The sequence below is a fragment of the Rhamphochromis sp. 'chilingali' genome (genome assembly GCF_963969265.1).
Source record: "Rhamphochromis sp. 'chilingali' genome assembly, chromosome: 12".
In the NCBI taxonomy this organism is placed as follows: Eukaryota; Metazoa; Chordata; class Actinopteri; order Cichliformes; family Cichlidae; genus Rhamphochromis; species Rhamphochromis sp. 'chilingali'.
The window spans coordinates 36816675-36837124 of NC_137939.1; the positions used below are offsets into that span (position 1 = coordinate 36816675).

Genomic DNA, 20450 nt, shown 5'->3' on the forward strand with positions numbered 1-20450 from the left:
ACACACACACACACACACACACCGAAGCCGACCCCTCATTCCTCAGCATTTTAGACTGAGTTATAAGTTCACGTTTTTAGTGTTGAGACAAATGAATGCAGACAACATTTAGATGACTCCGGGTTCTCTCGTATGTACTGAAACTCTGCTCAGTTTCAAATGAAATTTTAATGGACAGATGCAGATCGTTCTCCTGAGCATGGGTCAGTTCTTGGTCGGTTCTCTTCCAGGTGAGGTGAAGGACAAAAGGAGAGTTTTGAGGTTGTGGAGGTTAACGGTTTATAAAGAAGCTTGAGAGCCACCTGTGCAAGCTGGCTTTCATGTACTTTGAGGTGTTTCTGCTGTTTCAGCTGCCAAGTCTCATTTTTTATGAAGATAAATATGAAAATAAATAAACTTATGAAGCATTGTATTGTGATTCATGTAAATAGTTAACACAGATAATTGTCAACATGATTTGAAAACCTGCAAAGACATCAAGTAAACTGAGTGGACTCTCTTACTGTAGCTTTGCATGACACAGCTCAGAATGATCAAGGTTTGCACAGCAGGTAGGCGGGGCTTCTCCCCTCTCTGTGATAAACTGAGTGTTTAGAGCGGCCTGCAGTCTGAGCTCTGGGCTCACTGTCGTCACTTCCAGAGTGTATGTTTGTTCTCTCTCCCTGAGCCTGGTTCTGTTTCCAGAGATTTCTTCCCGTCGCCAGGTGCTTGCTCTTTGCTCATGCTCTTAGCCTTAGTGTACAAAATGTGTTAAGGTGATCTGTGTTATGATTTGGTGCTATATAAATAAAACTGAATTGCTGTACATCAGCTGTGGAACACCAGCTCATGTGCTTTTTAATTGAGAGCAGCAGAGGCCAGCTGATCACCGCTTCACAAGCATCCGTACAGAAAGGCTCCGCCCAGATTTGAACCCAGGACCAAGGGGAAACCCCTGTGCTGCCCCACAGGTTCACGAAACAAGTCATCATGTCACTTATTTCTCAGTGAATCTTTTCTTCATGCTGAACTTTTGGACCTGATCCTAGGCCCCGCCCAGCAGCCAAATCCCACTTTAACCCCTGCTGGCACAGTGTGAACGGTCCCTGTGACACTGCACCAAAGAAGTCAATACAAATCATTAGTGGATGAAGCAAAAAGAAGCATAACACTGGGCACGGCCATATTTAGGTTTTTTCTGCATTTTATTGAGTAAAAATTATATATGCTGCTATAGAAAGTACACAAAAATACAGCAATGTTTTCCTCTAATAAAATAAAGTGTAAAAATGTTTTTTTTGGCTTTTTCATAGAAGATTTATAAAAAGGTAAAAGAAAAAATTTCAATGGGATTATAGGTCACACACAGGCGTCCTCACTTTTCATAAAAAAAACATCAATAACTTCTTATTAATACGAGCTACTCTGCACTAGAACATTAGAAAGCGAGCTTTATACTGTGTTAATATAAACTATCATATAAAATGTTTAAAAAAACCTTTTTTTTGTTTTCCAGCAAAAACATTCAACGAGTTCAGCAGTTATTAATGAAGCATGTAAACATGAAGCTTTTGGTTTGTGAAAGGCCGTTCAACTCAGGAAAAAGATCCTGGCGGCACTTGAAGTGACTTTTGAAGCACCACATCTGTAAAAGAGCCTGAAAGTCAAAAAGGGTCTTTACAAAGACTTGTGCATTTTTCAAAATAAGATGCAGTTCTTAGTCAAATGTGAGTTAAAACACTTGTAAACCTTTCTATCCATACAGTACACATGAAGTTCCAGTGATAAAATAGAAGCTGTTTATACAGAGAGCAGACGGCTACAGCATGTGCTCACAGACGTGATGGTGTAGGAGGTAATACCCGTTCACTTTGGTTTGGTGACGGCCTTAAAACAGCATTTCAAAGTGTTCCAGTTAACAAAAAACCAACAAGTGTTTCAGGACTGCTACCCATAGATGGCGCTGTGTGGGGGCCGCGCTGAAACACGCTTCACCTGCGTCGCAGTGGCGTGGAACTTCTTTTGGGAAATCGACGATCTAGAATAAAGTAGTCACGAGAGTTCACATCATCTCAGAAACACGGATTTGGCTGAAACGTCCTTATCAGAAGGGCAGCAACAGAGAGCGCTAAGGACTCTAAAACACACGTTCTCCACACAGACCAGGAAACAGCACCGCGAGATGGTTTCTCGTTACGTTTTCTGGAAACATCGTCGATGAACAGCAGTTGTGACCTTTCACAGCCGAGGCGTGGTCACCAGTGTTTCTCCCTCTCGGTGGAATAGGAAGAGCTGTGAGGCCGCACACTAACGCTCAGAGACTCGCAGCCTTTCCTGGATTCTAATAAAATGGCATCTGCCTGTTACAGTAACAAAACATCTACAGTAGCACAAACGTCATGACTGCATTCATCAGCTGTCTGCAGACATTAACAGAAGATGAGCCCCTCCCTGCCTTTCAGTTTTTGTCTTTCTGCATCAGCTTGTTTCAAGTATCCAAAGAGATACTGAAGAGATCGCCGTGACAACATCCTGAGCGCGCCCACATCACGCTCGCTACAAACTCAAAATAAAACGCATTTCTTTATACACCTGTTCAACCTTTGACCTAAACGCTTGTTTTTAAGGCTCTCTCCTTCCTGACAAGCACAGTCTGCTCTGATTGGTCAGTTTGTGTGATAAAGTGATACTTTTTTAACCACCTCTATAAAAAGGAGCTGTGAGGACTCTCTGTGGCCTGCTCCGATTGGTCGGATTCATCCGGAGCTTGTTACATATGTAACCAGCAGACTTTTCTGTGACTTTTAACTTTGTATCCAAGCCATTGTTTAGCATTTGTTGTTCAAAATATTTTTACATTCAAATATCACTGATGAGAATACTGATTCAGTCAGGTGACATCGCTGTTATGCCTCCAGAGTATTAGCTCTGAATTTAGAAAGCTTTACTTTGGTGTAAATAGCTTCCTATTTGTTCCCTTTTTTGAAATGTACACGAATGTTTAATTAGCTCTATGAAGTTTTTGGCTGTATTAAAACATTCAAACACCATTTACCACCAAACTAACACTAAACTAACTTCTTCTTTTGTCATTTATTTGAGCGTTCCTGACTACGCACCGGTTTAACGGCTGTCACACCAGCGAGTTACGTGGTGACAGAGAAAAGTCTGGACTGGCGTGTGAGGCAGTTCAGCAGCAGTGTTTTCTTTGGGTTCGACTTTGCAAACCTTTAACATGCAAAAACCCTTGAACAGACTGAAAGTCAGAGGAACAACGAAAAAGTAAAATACAGCCACTTGAAACTAGTGTGCTAATATAAAAAGGAGTAAACAAAAGTACTTTTATTTCCTAAAATCAACAAAGTCTATCAATATAAAGTGATCTAAATATAAAGCTAAATCCCGTCTCATGTTTCCAGGTTAGCTTCAGGTCAGTAGCTTATACCGATCAACTTCCCCAATGAGGGTTTCTTAGTTTGGTCCTTTAAAAACATCCTGCAGCAGTTTTACTGTCGAGTGCACTCACAAAGTTTGGACCAGAAGCCACAGCATCATTACGGCGGACTGACCTCGGCGGGTAAAACAGGAACAGGACGTCAGCTCCGCCTTTGGTTCAAGTCACTTTTAAAGTGTTTTTGTTTGAGATTGAAAGCTCGCTACTACGCCGTTCTCCATCTTCTAAAACTTCTAGGTGTTATCTTAAAAACGATGCCTTCCAAGAGCGTTTAAATGAAGCTAAAATCCTATTAAAGTCACGCTACAGTCCTAATGTTAACAAAGCAAAGGCATGGGTGTCATCGTTCCCTTTTAACTCCCCGATGAATGGCGAATCGCCCTACTGGCCTCCTTACCCATCTCACCTTTGCTCACCTGACTAGACTCCGCCCCCTCTGTTTCCAGGGCAGCCAACGTCTTTCTCTAAGCTGTGAATCTGTGTTAGTGTGTGTTATGTGGATCTAAGGCAGAATCCAGGCAGCATCTCGAACCGTTTCCCCGCCGCGCTGACGTTTTGTCAAACCGGCCATTTGCCTTCCAAAATGTCCGACGGAGGGGAGGAAACGGCTGGCTGCTGACGGTTCTTGATAAAAAAGCTGGTGTGTGTGTGTTTGCTGGTGATGGCGGCTTTCTTCTTATTCACAGGCAAAGTAGTCTTTGAGCGGAGCGAACAGATGCCTGATGACGGGGACGCTCCAAGACCGGCCCAGGAGCTTCTGCCGGGCGCCGCGACCCATGTTGGACACGTCAGTGTAGTGGACGGGGAAACCAAAAATCCTGCAGAGGGGAGAAGACCAACCGGCTGAAGATGGTATATTTAAAGTTTTTGTGCACAGTGAGAAAGAAGACCGAGCGAATGCCGGTGTCGTCAGCACGTTAGCTGGGATGCATCGCACTGGACCCTTTCACAGTGTAACTGCCAAAAGCAGCAGCGCGAGTGTTGTCCGCTCACCTCTCCAGCTCGGTGCACCACAGGATGTCCTCCTTCCCGTTCATCAGCACGGGGAAGTGCTGGTCTTTCCCCTGTTTGATGGAGTTGGAGCGAGTAGTGATGGTGCGCACCTTCCCAAACTACGAGACAACAGACGCGTCGTCAGTCTAGCACACAAAACCTGCACGTGAAAACGTTTCTTTTCACGGTGTACGTGACCAACCTTTGCCACTCGGCCGTGATCCAGACAGTCCTGCAGCTGTAGCTTGTCCATCCCTGAGGCGCACAGGGGCCTGAAGCACAGGAGAGATCACACTGTTCACTCCGTCTGCCCTCACAATGCCGGGCGAGTTTCTGATGAAGCATCTGCTCACCTGTTCATCCCCGGCAGGTTTCCCCAGAAGTATCGAGCGCGGTGAGCAGCAGAGACCTCGATGGCATCAATCATCACAGGGTTACACTGCAAAGCAAGGTTGACAAATAACTGAATACATCCCATAATTACTCATGAACACACAGACGGGTTTTTACACCACATGTTCTCAGAGCCGTGAAAAATGATCCAGATCAGCAGACGGACATTTTTTTTAAATCTCAAAACATTTTTAAATATGTCGAGTAAATGATGTTTGTAAGCTCGTCACAGTAGGAAGGACCGAGGCGTCGTCTTTTCATCTTTAACGGAATCTTAACGTTGTTTAGACGTCCTGCAGATTCAGTTTTCAGGCTTGTGCAGGGAGCAAAGATGTTTCTTCCCGACGCTATCATCATCTGTATATTCAAGTTACTTGTTTTCTTATGTATTTGAGCTCTCAAACTTGTCCTGAATTTACACCCAAAACGTTTCCACCGCTCCTCCTGCTCGCGATCGTGGCTCAAGAGTTGGGAGTTCGCCTTGTAATCGGAAGGTTGCCGGTTCGAGCCCCGGCTCGGACAGTCTCTGTCGTTGTGTCCTTGGGCAAGACACTTCACCCGTTGCCTACTGGTGGTGGTCAGAGGGCCCGGTGGCGCCAGTGTCCGGCAGCCTCGCCTCTGTCAGTGCGCCCCAGGGTGGCTGTGGCTACAACGTAGCTGCCATCACCAGTGTGTGGATGTGTGTGTGACTGATTGTAGATTAAAGCGCTACACAAATCCAGGCCATTTACCATCTAACTGCCAGCTGAGTCTCAGGAGGTGTTAGCAGCACCAATGTTACGTCTGTAACTCACACCACAGACCAGGCATGTAAATCCACTTTTAATATCTACGGTCATAAATTAAAATAATTCAGCTCAGTTTCTGAGGATTTATATTCATATAATTTCACGATTTTGTGGCTCCCGGATCACTCGGAGTACGTCACTGAAACAAGGACACCATATGGACCAAATACACTACAACAGATTTCAGGGCAGTGGCTGTTTGACCATCTGAGACATGTTGAATCTACGTGGTACAAAAGTCCACCTGAACAGATGTGTGACTAACAAGCAGACGAAATGAACCAATGAGATTACCCCGCCGATGGATGGAGAAAGTGCCAGCAGGCAGGGGGCCTGGGGGTACCTCTGTTACATCTAACAATGCTGTGAATACAGCCATTCCCCAACTCTCTGTCAGTGGTACTCATGGCCATTGATCAGTGGGCTTTGATCAATGACCATGAGAATTAATGATCATGTAAATGACCTCCCAGCCCATTGTTCCTTCAGTGGGCTGGGAGGTCATTATGCAAATGTACTGTTCATAACAGCGGTCCCCAACCCCCGGGCCTCGGACCGGTACCGGTCCGTGAGAGTTGAGGCTCAGGTGTGAAATGTCTGGTTTTCATGGTTTTTATCGGTTTTCAGCGTTATTTTGTTATCGTTTTTATCAATAACTCGGTTTTCCTGGGTCTTTTCACGTGTGTTATGAATAAATCTTCTTTTTTTCAGTACTGGTACTAGTTTTATTTTGTTGTATTTATCCGCGACACCTTAAAGGCCGGTCTGTGAAAATATTGTCGGGCACAAACCGGTCCGTGGCGCAAAAAAGGTTGGAGACCGGTGACTGGGGAAACCTGCAGTCAGCTGAGACTGAAGAAGTCACCTGATGATGATGACGTTCCCAACACTGACTGTTAGCATTGACAACCTGCTAGCTGCAAATAATCATGTGCAGTTCTTAAAGCAATACCAACTACATTTTTAAATCTTAATATATTAAGTAATCCAAAGTACAGGGAGTTCAGAATTATTAGGCAAATGAGTATTTTGTCCACATCATCCTCTTCATGCATGTTGTCTTACTCCAAGCTGTATAGGCTCGAAAGCCTACTACCAATTAAGCATATTAGGTGATGTGCATCTCTGTAATGAGAAGGGGTGTGGTCTAATGACATCAACACCCTATATCAGGTGTGCATAATTATTAGGCAACGTCCTTTCCTTTGGCAAAATGGGTCAAAAGAAGGACTTGACAGGCTCAGAAAAGTCAAAAATAGTGAGATATCTTGCAGAGGGATGCAGCAGTCTCAAAATTGCAAAGCTTCTGAAGCGTGATCATCGAACAATCAAGCGTTTCATTCAAAATAGTCAACAGGGTCGCAAGAAGCGTGTGGAAAAACCAAGGCGCAAAATAACTGCCCATGAACTGAGAAAAGTCAAGCGTGCAGCTGCCAAGATGCCACTTGCCACCAGTTTGGCCATATTTCAGAGCTGCAACATCACTGGAGTGCCCAAAAGCACAAGGTGTGCAATACTCAGAGACATGGCCAAGGTAAGAAAGGCTGAAAGACGACCACCACTGAACAAGACACACAAGCTGAAACGTCAAGACTGGGCCAAGAAATATCTCAAGACTGGTTTTTCTAATGTTTTATGGACTGATGAAATGAGAGTGAGTCTTGATGGGCCAGATGGATGGGCCCGTGGCTGGATTGGTAAAGGGCAGAGAGCTCCAGTCCCACTCAGACGCCAGCAAGGTGGAGGTGGAGTACTGGTTTGGGCTGGTATCATCAAAGATGAGCTTGTGGGGCCTTTTCGGGTTGAGGATGGAGTCAAGCTCAACTCCCAGTCCTACTGCCAGTTTCTGGAAGACACCTTCTTCAAGCAGTGGTACAGGAAGAAGTCTGCATCCTTCAAGAAAAACATGATTTTCATGCAGGACAATGCTCCATCACACGCGTCCAAGTACTCCACAGCGTGGCTGGCAAGAAAGGGTATATATTGGTTTTTGTTAAGTTGCCTAATAATTCTGCACAGTAATAGTCACCTGCACACACAGATATCCCCCTAAAATAGCTAAAACTAAAAACAAACTAAAAACTACTTCCAAAAACATTCAGCTTTGATATTAATGAGTTTTTTGGGTTCATTGAGAACATGGTTGTTATTCAATAATAACATTATTCCTCAAAAATACAACTTGCCTAATAATTCTGCACTCCCTGTATTCAGAATACGTTACTCACAGTGGGTAACTTAACAGAATATGACCAAACTACATTTTGGGGCATGTAATCTGTAATCCGTAGTGGAATACATTTCAACAACACTGCCTCCAGAAACCTGCAGCAATCAAACATATCTGTCAGAACACACTTGTTGGAAATGTTGAGGAAGCAACTTTAAGCAGATTTCCTGAACTTTAACTCCATTTACTGCACAGGCCTGCTCTCCACCCATGTGACTGACCTCCAGGAACCGCGAGATGTCCCTCTTGTCGTTAATGGCCATGGCGACCACGTTCTCAAACATCCAGAAAAATGGGCGGTTCTCGCCGTCCTTGGGCTTGGCTTCGCTCAGAAGTCGATAAAACTCGAAGAACAACCTGCCCGTGCCTTCTGGAGAGACAAAAACCATCAACAGTCAAGAACGCTAAAATCGAACTAGGAATACGCAGGCAGATTATCGCTGCATCAGAAACAACCTTTAAAGAGTTAAACTATCACGCTGTGTGGCTTTAGTGCCTTTAAAAGAGTAGAAAATCACCAAAACACACGTTAAATATACCCAGAATGCACTCAGGGACTCACCGTACAGGCCCTTCCTGGCAGGATTGACGATGGAGAGGTCGTTGCAGGGACTTCCTCCGATCACCAGGTCAAACGGACCCCACTCCTGAATCTGAGCGAGATGACAAAATCAGACAGAACACAGTTCCTGTTTTCAATACGACAGGATGAGTTTAATGTTTCGGCCAATAAAAGAGTTGAAGTTTAAAACTAATCTGAATAAAAAGAGTGAAACAGCTGATTAAATAACGTTTAGGTAAACGTGAAGCAGCAGAGGGTACGATTGTCTGATTCGAAGGGTTGTGTCTCCCTGTGTTCATATGTGATGTTTACAATGATTATTAGAAAGAAAAGACTTTGCAAAGCTCCAGCTGATGCAACAGTCCAGTGCCGCCCAATATTCAGCGAATAAACGTTCATTATTAAAGAAGGAAGTCATCAACCGTTCCTGTTCTGAGGCTTGAACCTCGGAAGTTTGTCAATAATAAAAAGTGTAGAAACTTTATCCTCAACACGAACGCTGTTTAAACCGTCCTCTGAACACAACCGAGGAATAAGTGTGAAGAAGGGAACGTGACGCGGCGTGCCTCTTATGTACTTCCTGTTTTATTTTGGTAGTCCTGTGTTGCTTGTGCTTTGTCTTCAGTCTGACCTTCTCTCCTGATTCTACTTCTACATATATATATATAGTCGACCTTAATCCTACAGAGAATGTGGTGATTTGATGGATAATTAAAGTCCGTCATATATCCACAAACACAACAAGCTGAAAGTCAGTGATGCTGCTCGGTTTGCAGTCCTGAACATCACGGCACAAGCAGGATTCTCTCTGATTGTGGAATAAAAGTATGAACGTGTGTTTATAAGTTACACTTGTGTCTGAATCCTGCAGCTTATCACACATTTGATTTCCATGTGTGACGACTGCAAGTGTCCAGAGTGAGGACAGACTGAGGGAGCCACTGCTGCACATCATCTGTGAGGCTTTGCACCGCTGATGATCCACCAGGACAAACTCAGCAGTGTGTGAGGAAGAGGAGGAGGAAGAGCCAGCAGCAGCTGACAGATGGAGAGAATAGACAGACTGTTCCCTGTTTGTGAAGGACTGCTAGGAAAGTTTAACATAACTGTCTGTGCTGAATCAGTCTTATTAGGTAATGTTCACATAATGTGATCATCCCAGTGTTTCCAGTGTGGGAGAAAGTACTCAGAGTACTCAGGGCCTTCAGGTTACACACTATGAAAGGCAGCAACAAGTTTGATGTTCAGAAACCTAAAGTCTGTATCAGCAGCAGAATGGAGCTAAAATAAATGTTGGTTTCAGTTCTATGAAGCTTTGAGTATTTTGGATCAGTAGCTGCTGTGTTTGTTGCATCATATTGCTGTAACTGTTTATATGCTTTATATATTCTGAGCTAAGTTGATCTATAGTGTTACATCATATTCTATAAGGATGTTATGTGTTTGTAGACTTTCTGCCCAGTTTGACCCATTTAGCAGACGTCAGCCTGTTTAAGGCTCTGATATCTATTCTGTGTGACTTACAGCAGTTATGACATGGTCTGATTTTCTCACCCAATAAAGGAATATTTCATATATCAGTCGACTCTTCATTCTATCAGACACAGTTATCACAGCTCCTACATTTGCTTTTACACATGTATGCAAGCATTGAGCCACATTTAGTACCAACATATTAAAAGAATAATATTTGTCTCTTGTATATAACACATCTGTATATGCACTGTCACAGATACTTGACAGGAAACATAAATAACTGCGACTTGAATCTTTGCTGAAGCTCAGTGTTTGACCCAGAGTTCAAACTCACTGCTGTAATAACTAATCATGATACATATAATAACTATAACATTGGCCATATTATATTTACATTACACAGTGAGATGACTTTAGTCTCATGAACAACATCAGCTGATTGTTATTTACTAACTAATCTTAAATGACTGTTCAGCCCAACAATCATGTTTACAGTCCTGTGGTCTCAGCCTCAGATACTCAGCTAATCAAAGTGATGTCATGACAAAAATGAATGACCAACAAAACATTTTTCTCCTTCATTTCTGTCACACAAAGCTGTATGTAACGTGTCTCGCGGTTAGTATCATGGTTGCTAGGCAACAACAGCACAACAAAGACTAGACCGACCATTTCACAGCATCGCACTTCCAACCTTCTCGGTCTTCGGAGGACGCGGCCCACGTAGACCGCGAAGGCTGCGTCCTCCAAGGCTGCAGACCCTGAGCTGGGACACAGCCCGAGTGTCCGTATGAGGAGTGAGCTTAACTGTTCGGACTCTGTGTTTGTGATAAAGGTATTACATTAAACTCTGGGTTACTTACTGAAAGTTTCACTTCAGCCATATTTGACTATAATTGTTGAGGTAAATCCACAGAGAGCTAAAGCTTTATGTTAATGCTCAGATGATCAGATTTAAGATTCCAGATCAGACCATCTAAGATGTTTTTAACAATATTGGATTTTTTCAAATACTTGATGTAAACTGATGAAAATAAAGTTTTTATTTATTTGTGTAAATAACCTCTTGTAGCTGACTGGCACCAGCTTCACAGCCCAGCAGGGGGCAGCAGACTGATTCTGTTTCACTGGTTTTATTTCAGTCAGTTTGAGCTCGAACATCAGGCTGAAAATACAACAAAGCAGAAATTCGTTGTCCTGCTTACATTTTTCTTGGTGATGTTCCTCACATCGTGGACGTACTTGATCTTTCCTTCATGCCTGACGACGCCCACTGAGATGGAGTCCTCGCACACCTCCGATGCCACATACTGACCCACCTTAAAACCCAGATCTCTCAGGACCAGGTAGCCTGGAAACAAACACGCTCATCTTTACATAGGAACACACACACAGACACACACACAGACACACACACACAGACACACACACAGACACACACACAGACACACACACACACACACAGACACACACACACACAGACACACACACACAGACACACACACAGACACACACACACACACACACACACACACAGACACACACACACACACACACACACACACACACACACACACACACACACACACACACAGACACACACACACACACACACACACACACACACACACACACACACACACACACACACAGTAGCGGCTCTGAGCTCCTCGCCTGTCTCTCTGAGCCGGCCATCCTTCAGAGGAAACACATAACTTCACCTGTGACCACACCTGACCACGGGTGGGAATGTAGCCCGACCACTAAACTGACTGCTCTCAGCAGTCGGCGTCCGTTAGGATCTGTTGCTGGTGTGTCGACCACCGCTGTTCTCCACCTCCACGTTGGACTGCAGCTGGTGACGGCAGTCCTGGTTCACCAGAACATGCAGCAGGTGGAGAATCTGTCCGTGAGCCGGTACGGTGACCAGAAGCAGGACCACCAGCTGCAGAACAACTTGGATGATTTGGAGTCAGTTTGCAGGACGGGAGACTCTCTGCAGAGGCGGCTGATTATTTATTTCAACAAAACACACCCTAAATATCTGCAGAGGGGAAAACGATGGTTTATTATTGAACCTAAGCCTGAGCTCGCCTTCATCCTCACCTGTGGCAATGCCGTCAAACAGGGACAGCACTCTGATTGGTCGTCTCTGCTCTGCAGGGACTGCTGGGTAAATCTTTGGCTTCTCCTGAAAGGCAAACAGAAAGCAACAGAAATGAGACCTGATGCTCAGCCGACGGGTCAGAAACCAAACGCAGCGTTCGTCCTGCTGCTCCCGCCGTGCACACGAGGGGCAGAGCTACCCGTGTGATTTCATCAGGTGTGCTTTACAAGATCAGATAAAGACACGAAACATCTGAGAAGAAACTCACAAACTCCTGTCCGTTATCGTTGGCGAAGAACTCCTGCAGCTTGAGGCTCCAGTCATGCCGTCGTTTGAGGATGCCGTACCGCAGCAGCGGCTGGCACATGTAGCATCGCCACGGGTCTAGATAGCGCGCCTGGTCGGACGCACCCGGGTCCACCAGGATGTCCAGACAGTCCACGCAGAAACACCTGGAGGGAGCAGGCGGAGAGGAGGTGAGCCGAGGGAGGGGCAAAGAGGGGAGATGGTGTTTCCTGTTCCTGTCCGTCGGACCTGCAGCAGTTCACGTTGCCGCAGAGCAGAACCTCTCGACCGCCGCAGCAAACGGTGCAGTAAGACTGGTAACCGTCGTCGTCGTACATGTAGGACATCTCCAGGTACACGTCCTGAATACACACAGGAAACCATTCATGACTTATTCAACCAGGAAGCCCCTTCAGATTAAAAGCTCGTTCGTGGCAGACCTGAGCAAACAGCACACTTTGTGTTAGGTAATGAAAGAGGAACAGAACAAATATGAAGCTCTCTGACCTTTAACCTCTCCTGGAGGGGACAAAAAGCTCTTTCTTCTTTTTAAATAAGGAAATCAAAGAGTTGTGCTGCGTCACCCCGAGGGCGTCAGCTTCAGCGTTCGCAGCTGATTAATAAACGACATCTGGAATGATGACAGAGCAGGAGGAAGTCTCCACACGCTCTGTGGTCGAAGCCCCGACAGCTGCAGCTGAGTGTCGAGCTGCCGTTTTTCAGGGTAACCATTTATTCGACTGCGCGGCGCCACGTTGTTTTTTTCTCCTGGGAAAATCCCACGCTGCCCACACAGGAAGTAGAAATCATTTTGGCTCCCAGACTGTTTCGTTAATGGGAGTTACCAGTTTGCATGTTTGTAAGAATCAGATAATAGACACGGTGTAAATATTATCAGCGTTATTATCACTATCAGCAGTTTGATTTTCTAATCAGAAGGTTGCTGGTTCAATTCCCCGTCTGCTCCAGTCTGCATGCCAAATATCTTTGGGCAAGGCACTAGCCTGTGAGCGTTAGCTAGAAACCATGGATGAGTGTGTGAGCGGGGCAAGTGTTGTTGCTGCTGCTCACACTGAACCCAGAGCGTCTCAGCTTCGTATCTATTCTACTTTCAGACGTTCGTATGGTAATTACACCACGCCGCCGTCACTCAGCGCTTTAATCTGTTCAGCTGAGAACACCTTCATCATCATCATCATCATCATCAAAAGCGCCCCACTCTCACTCTGTTTACTATGGAGCGTTACTTCCTCTGACACAACCAGCTTTACAACTCCTGTCAAATACTGGCTTAAAGCCAACGTGTAGCCCAATGGCGATATTACAGGGTGTGTGTGAGTGTGTGTGAGTGTGTGTGTGTGTGTGTGTGTGAGTGTGAGTGTGTGTGTGAGTGTGTGTGTGTGTGTGAGTGTGTGTGTGTGTGTGTGTGTGAGTGTGTGTGTGTGTGTGTGTGTGTGTGTGTGTGTGTGTGTGTGTGTGTGTGTGTGTGAGTGTGTGAGTGTGTGTGTGTGTGAGTGTGTGTGTGTGAGTGTGTGTGTGTGTGTGTGTGTGTGTGTGTGTGTGTGTGAGTGTGTGAGTGTGTGTGTGTGTGAGTGTGTGTGTGTGTGTGTGTGTGTGTGTGTGTGTGTGTGTGAGTGTGTGTGTGTGTGAGTGTGTGTGTGTGTGTGTGTGTGTGTGTGCAGGGGGTTTTCATTAGTCCAAACAGATTTATAATTTATATGAAGACACTAATGCGGCAGTTTAATTTTACGAGCGTCTGGGTCATATGTATCGTTGACGAGTCCTCGCACGCCGTAGCCACTGGATCATGTGACGTGTGTCTGCCGCTCTACCTTGCATGTTGGGCACAAGCCTCCTTCAAACAGCGGGTGGAAGGTTGCACTCGTCTTCCCACAAGAGAGACAAAACTCTGCCAAAGACACACACAGAAAAACACAAAGATCAAAGTGGGATTTACCTGCCAAGGATCACGAGTCACAAACACACAGGTGGGAATGTTTACCTTCGATACTTCTTTTATTCTTCAGAACTTCATTCACCATTTGTTCTGGCAGGAAAGCACAGGAGATGTAAAAATAGGAAAAGTGACATAAACTGCGAACTTTATACGACTCAACCAACATAAAGAACAAAAATAATTCAACTGAAAGCACAAACTGATAGATATGAGATCTGTGTTAGACAGAACAGCTGAGAATATCATCTCTAATAAATTGTTTCATTCTCAAAAACATAAAAGCTTGATTTTTCCAACATTATGCTTTAAGTGTAGTTTAGTCCTAATCACACACTTTATTGTTTGAATATGATTCTCTGAACTGGATATTTTTGTTCTCAATACACATTTACACATAAATGAGCCGAGATGTTGGGAGAGTTGCTCATTTCCAGCTCTTTATGTTTAACCTTGAACTCTACCAGAGTAGCTTTGCATGATTCAGATCATAATAATCCTTCTTTATTTAATACTGGGCCTCGAGGCAGCCCCTCAGTTCAGCCCCTGTCTAAAACGAGTTGTTTTAGCTCCTCCTGCTTTTGAAAGGCTGCAGTTTTGAGGAACAGGTGGGCGGGGTTTCCCTCTCTGTGACATCATAAGGATGCTGTAGTGTAAAAACTGTGATAAAACGGGTTCAGTGTGTCTCTGAGCACATCCTTGAAACATACAAATGTTAAATACATAACTTACACCAGATTTGCTGACATACATTTCTAAATTACATCCTCCACTTTGTGAGGGTTCACTGAGTTTAACCTTTGACCTTTTACCTCTGTTGCACAGCTCCTCGGGGGCGGCCTTGCTCTTACACAGGCTGAGTTTGGGCCGCTTTGCGCTGGGGAAGTACTCGCACAGGGACACGTCGAGGACGTGGTGCTCCAGAGGGTTACTGTCTGCGGACACATACAAACACACTTACATCCTGCAGCCTGTTTGGGATCAACAGTGAATGACAGTGTGGCTCTGCTGCCTTGCTCACTGGCACTGTGTGTGGGTTTCAGTCCTTCCTCTCCTTTGGGCAGGAAGCCCCCATTGGCCCAGTCCAGCATGGGTTTGACCTGGTCCTCTGGGCTATTCGACTTGCAGGGAGGAAACGTTTTCTCTGCTCGGATGCTCGCCATCTGAGGGGGAGACAGACGTTATCCTACCTGGGACGGACTGAGCACGTGCAGATTCAGGTGAAACCACGGTGACAGAAAGCATTTTACACACAGATGGGAAAAAGGATTCAGATGCTCCACACGGGCATTTAAGGCACGACAAGCCAGGCAGGCGACGCTTGACCAGTAAAATGTAAAACAGACTAAAGCAGGAGGGCGCTTTGGGTTCCTGTAAATTACTGCCGCCTGCGCCTGCAGGAGGAGCTCAGTTTGGCAGCAGCACGTCTGTAAAAGTTGGGACGGCTCAACAAAATCAAATCAAATCACTTTTATTGTCACATCACATGTGCAGGTACATTGGTACAGCACATGTGAGTGAACTTCTTGTGTGCGAGCTTCACAAGCAACAGAGTTGTGCAAAATACAATAATGTAAACGCTGAAAACCGAGAAGAGAAACAGCTGGAGGAAGATTTATCAGCTGGTCAGGTGACCCGTCAGCGCTGGGTCACATGATCGGGCAGAGCTTCACCAAGCTGCAGAAACTGAATCCTCACTGTGAACATGACGTCATCTACACACTGTGACATCATCAGCGCGGGGACGAGGACGATAACCTTCAAACGCTGCTCTGTGAGAAATCAGTGCGCGGGCTCAGGAACGCTTCCAGAAACGCCGTCTGCGAGCGACTGGGCGTGACGTCCGCCCATGTAGGCTCCATCACGTGGAGGAGAAGCCACGCGTGACCCCGATGGAGAAATGCCCCCGTCTCCTTTAAGACTGATCTGAGGTCAGACCCATCCAAACATGGACGCCATGTCCAGACCTTTGAGAACATCTGGAGCATCGTGAAAGCACCAACAGGACTGCTGAGCAGCTGGAACCCTCCATCAGAACGTGGCGGCGTTCCTCAGCTCACAGACCGTTACAGACCGATGGACCTGCTTACTCTGATTACACACCTGAGCCCTGTGTCGTTATGAATAGAACAGCTCATGAGACTTACAGCTCGCTCATGTTTGAGGAGTGATAACGGGTCTCTGTGACGGTCCATGTTTAACACGCACCAATGACTGGACAGGAGATAAGATGCAGGCGGATCGCTGTCTCTGTGTCACCCGAGCGTCACGTGTCACAGTGCAGGATGTCAACAGCAGGCTGTTTCTGCCTGAACAATTCGACAGGCGAGCTTCAATTATAAAACTCGTTTGTAAAATAACCGTGTGAAGACTCTCCTGGTGAGAAAGCCCCGAACGCTTTTAGCAGGAAGACGAGAGGCGAGCAGCGAAGGGGCGGACGGGAGACGAAAGACGGTGGCGCGAAGACGCCCGGAGGCCGTCTCGCTGTCTCGCACACGCTCCGTTACACAAACACAGGTGATTATGAAAGATGTCGAGTTAAAGTAAACCGAAGCTCTGTTTCTTCTAACGATTGTTTGTGCGTTAAAGACTAAAGCTGACTGTGTTCCAGTGTTTGTGATAAAGTCGAGTGGCTGCAGACTCGTTTACTCATAAAATTCATAAAGTTCCTCTCACACTCAAATCCACACAGACACACACACACACAGACACACACAGACACACAGACACACAGACAGACACAGACACACACACACACAGACACACACACACAGACACACAGACACACAGACAGACACACAGACAGACAGACAGACACACACACAGACACACACACAGACACACAGACAGACACACACACAGACACACAGACACACACACAGACACAGACACACAGACACACACACACACAGACACACAGACACACAGACACACACACAGACACACACACACACAGACACACACAGACACACACACAGACACACACACACACACACACACACACACAGACACACAGACACACACACACACACAGACACACACACAGACACACACACACACACACACACACACACAGACACACACACACACAGACACACACACACAGACACACACACACACAGACACACACACACAGACACACACACAGACACACACACACACACACAGACACACACACAGACACACACACACACAGACACACACAGACACACACACAGACACAGACACACACAGACACACACACACACACAGACACACACACAGACACAGACACACACACAGACACACACACACACACACACACACAGACACACACACACACACACACACACACACACACACACACACACAGACACACAGACACACAGACACACACACACACACAGACACACACACAGACACAGACACACACAGACACACACACACAGACACACACACACACACACACAGACACACACACACACACAGACACACACACACACACACACACACACACAGACACAGACACACACACACACACACACACACACACACACACACACACACACACAGACAGGTGTAAACATGCATAAATACACTTCCAGTGAACCAGTTTGTTCTTGGCAGGGAACCACGCTACATGTTTTTACAGCAGACTTTAGACCTGAAACATGACACACACACTCACACACACACTCACACTCACACAGACACACACTCGGTATCTTAGTGAGGATATCTCCCTGACATAATGCTTTCCCTATCTGCTTACCCTAACCATCATGAGTGAATGCCTAACCCTGACCTAACTGTAGCCCTGACACTGAAACCACATCATGAGTCTGAGTCTTCACACTGGTGGGACGGGCTGTTGGTCCCCACAAAGATATGTAAACACTAGGGGTGCAATGATACACAAAATTCACGGTTCGGTTCGATACTTTGGTGTCACGGTTTGATATTTTTTCGATACAAAAAAATGTTCATGCCTTTTTAATTTGTCATTTATTAAAATTATAAATATATATTTTAACTCAAAAGTACAGTTTTAAATTTAATGTTGCTGAAACAACAAAGGGATAAAAAAATAAATCTATCTGAGAAATCCCTCATCTTTGGAAAAGAGAGTTTATTACAGAAAAATGGCTCTTTCAAAATAAAAGCTCTACTATACTCTTCTTCTGGGCTATATTCTCAGCAGCATATTAAACATATCAGGTCCCCATAAGGAGAATCCTGTGCTAACGGCTGTCTAAATGACTCGGGTAAAGTTTGTAGCATGCGTGCTTGTTGTTTTGTCTGCTTCCACTTGTCTTTGCACTAGGATGCTGTCGGAGTAAATGTGCAGTCATATTCGTTGTGTTCCCACTAGTGCTGTCAGCGTTAATCTGAAATGACGTTAACGCCACAACACGGCAAATCTCCGTTAACGAGCTACCGCCGATCGCCCCGTGCGTGGGGCTGGACGGCCAACACGTTAACGAGCTAACTGCGCTAACACACTAGCTCCCACCCATGTAACTGAGCATTGCGTGGCACATCCGACATACTGTTTTACTTTTGTCCATAACGCGCTTACCTTCAGGGTCATACGTCACATGAAGACCAAAATAGTTCCAAACGCCAGATCTGAATGAGGCTCAATTTGCCATGTTGCAAGGAGACCTTAACTTCTGTCTCGCTAGCTTGCGCTGCGCTCAGTGGATCTGCGCTCGACAGTGCAGCCTAGGCGGAGTAGTCGAACACAGATCCACTGAGCGCTCAACACAGACAGCATCGTCAGAAGGAAAGCTGATAAAATAAATTACAAATGTTGTATTGTTCGATACATATGCGTACCGAACCGAAAGCACTGTATGAACGGTTCAATATCGATACGAGTATCGTTGCACTCCTAGTAAACACAGTCACACACATGTGATCCTGTGTGTGTTTTGTCTGCATGTCGCTGGTTCTGGTTTCTGACACTGGGACCTACAGCTGTAAAATTTTGCATGTTTATTGTTTATGTTACATAATATTAAGTGAACGACCCCGAGGGCGTGGGGTCGGGGGAGACAGGAACCCCAAGTTAATAAAAAAGAAACATCCAATCAGGACGCAGGCAGGGCGCATTTAAAGGTTGACCACATGGTTACACACCTCCAGGCTACATTTATTTAAGATGAGTCACAAACTCTGTTTTGCTTGTTTGATGACAGAAATGCTGCGCACGGTCATTTAAAACTAGATGAGATGTCAATAAAGCTGCACACCAAAACAAAGAACCAATCAGAATCGACTAGCTTTGGGTAACCGCTGTAAGAAAGAGGAAACAGTCTCAGAGGAGGTCTGCTGTCACACGAGGCTCATATGACGCAGAGAACTGCAGGTAACAGGTGCATCATGTGACATACAGGGAGCAGTTGCAGATAGCCAACCCTGACACTGACCTCCAGCGCCTGGAACACCGCCCTGCGGTACGAGGCCAGCTTGGTGTAGGAAGCCTGGCTGAAGAACTTGGGGAAGGCGGTGAGGGAGTCCAGCTTGTCTGCAGAAACCTGGAGCAGAGAACACGGCATCAAACACACACGTCCCGCCATCCCGACGCCACAGCGTTTCTGCGCCTCCTCACCTCAGAGAACTTCCCGTCCCCAAACCACTGCAGCCACCTCATGCCGTGGCTGGCCTGCCGCTTGCCGGTGGCTCGCCACGTCACCACGATCCCCGGCCACCACGAGAAGCCTTTGATCTTCCCCCAGACCAGTTCGCCAATCCCGAAGCCCTTGTTGTCCTAAACAGAGACACGGGAGGAAGTGCTGAGTTCATTCACGAGCATCGTCACTTTGTGTTAATTAAAGACGAATCAAAGATTAAAGTCGGGTGAAATCAGTGCGAGACGTTTCGTACAGCAAAGTCTCCTCATCGTGGACGTGAACGTCAAAGCGTTATCAGACGCCGGTCACGTCTGCGAGCGTTCCCTAAAGCTGCGGACCTCCCACTTAGTTGGTTTGTAGTTTGACTCTGTTCTGTTGTGGTGCAAATATAATAAAAAAGACTAAAACAAAATGTGTGTTCGTCCACGTCGGCTGAAGACTCGCTGCTTCCTCTGCAGAGACTTCATCACTGATGACATCACAGCCGTTTCCCGGGGCAGCGGCTCTTTAACGAGCAGCTGGTGGAGCCCGGGCCATGTGACCCTTCAGCCCAGCGGGCTGCGTGGATGCTACGCCCCTCTGACGGAGTGGCTCCTCTGAGCTCAGAGCTTCCA

At 46.0% G+C, this 20450-nt stretch overlaps 1 protein-coding gene across 2 annotated transcripts in view; it reads right to left on the reverse strand.

Annotated features, from left to right (window-relative positions):
• Positions 1–1165: 1165 nt before the first annotated feature.
• The window catches only part of LOC308407790 (DNA (cytosine-5)-methyltransferase 3B-like), a 39496-nt gene continuing 20211 nt past the window's right edge, over positions 1166–20450 (reverse strand). The window contains exons 7-22 of one of the 2 annotated variants that reach the window (XM_080899646.1): positions 19815–19973; positions 19633–19740; positions 15243–15384; positions 15034–15156; positions 14270–14314; positions 14100–14176; positions 12517–12629; positions 12251–12434; positions 11982–12066; positions 11081–11226; positions 8400–8490; positions 8059–8204; positions 4780–4865; positions 4629–4698; positions 4427–4545; positions 1166–4251 (exon numbers count right to left, since the gene is read on the reverse strand). In XM_080899646.1, the coding sequence (XP_080755772.1) occupies positions 4110–4251; positions 4427–4545; positions 4629–4698; positions 4780–4865; positions 8059–8204; positions 8400–8490; positions 11081–11226; positions 11982–12066; positions 12251–12434; positions 12517–12629; positions 14100–14176; positions 14270–14314; positions 15034–15156; positions 15243–15384; positions 19633–19740; positions 19815–19973 (1836 nt within the window). In that variant the 3' untranslated portion in view covers positions 1166–4109. Of the gene's footprint in view, positions 4252–4426; positions 4546–4628; positions 4699–4779; positions 4866–8058; positions 8208–8399; positions 8491–11080; positions 11227–11981; positions 12067–12250; positions 12435–12516; positions 12630–14099; positions 14177–14269; positions 14315–15033; positions 15157–15242; positions 15385–19632; positions 19741–19814; positions 19974–20450 lie in introns of both variants that reach the window. The other variant, XM_080899645.1, reaches the window with a different exon arrangement.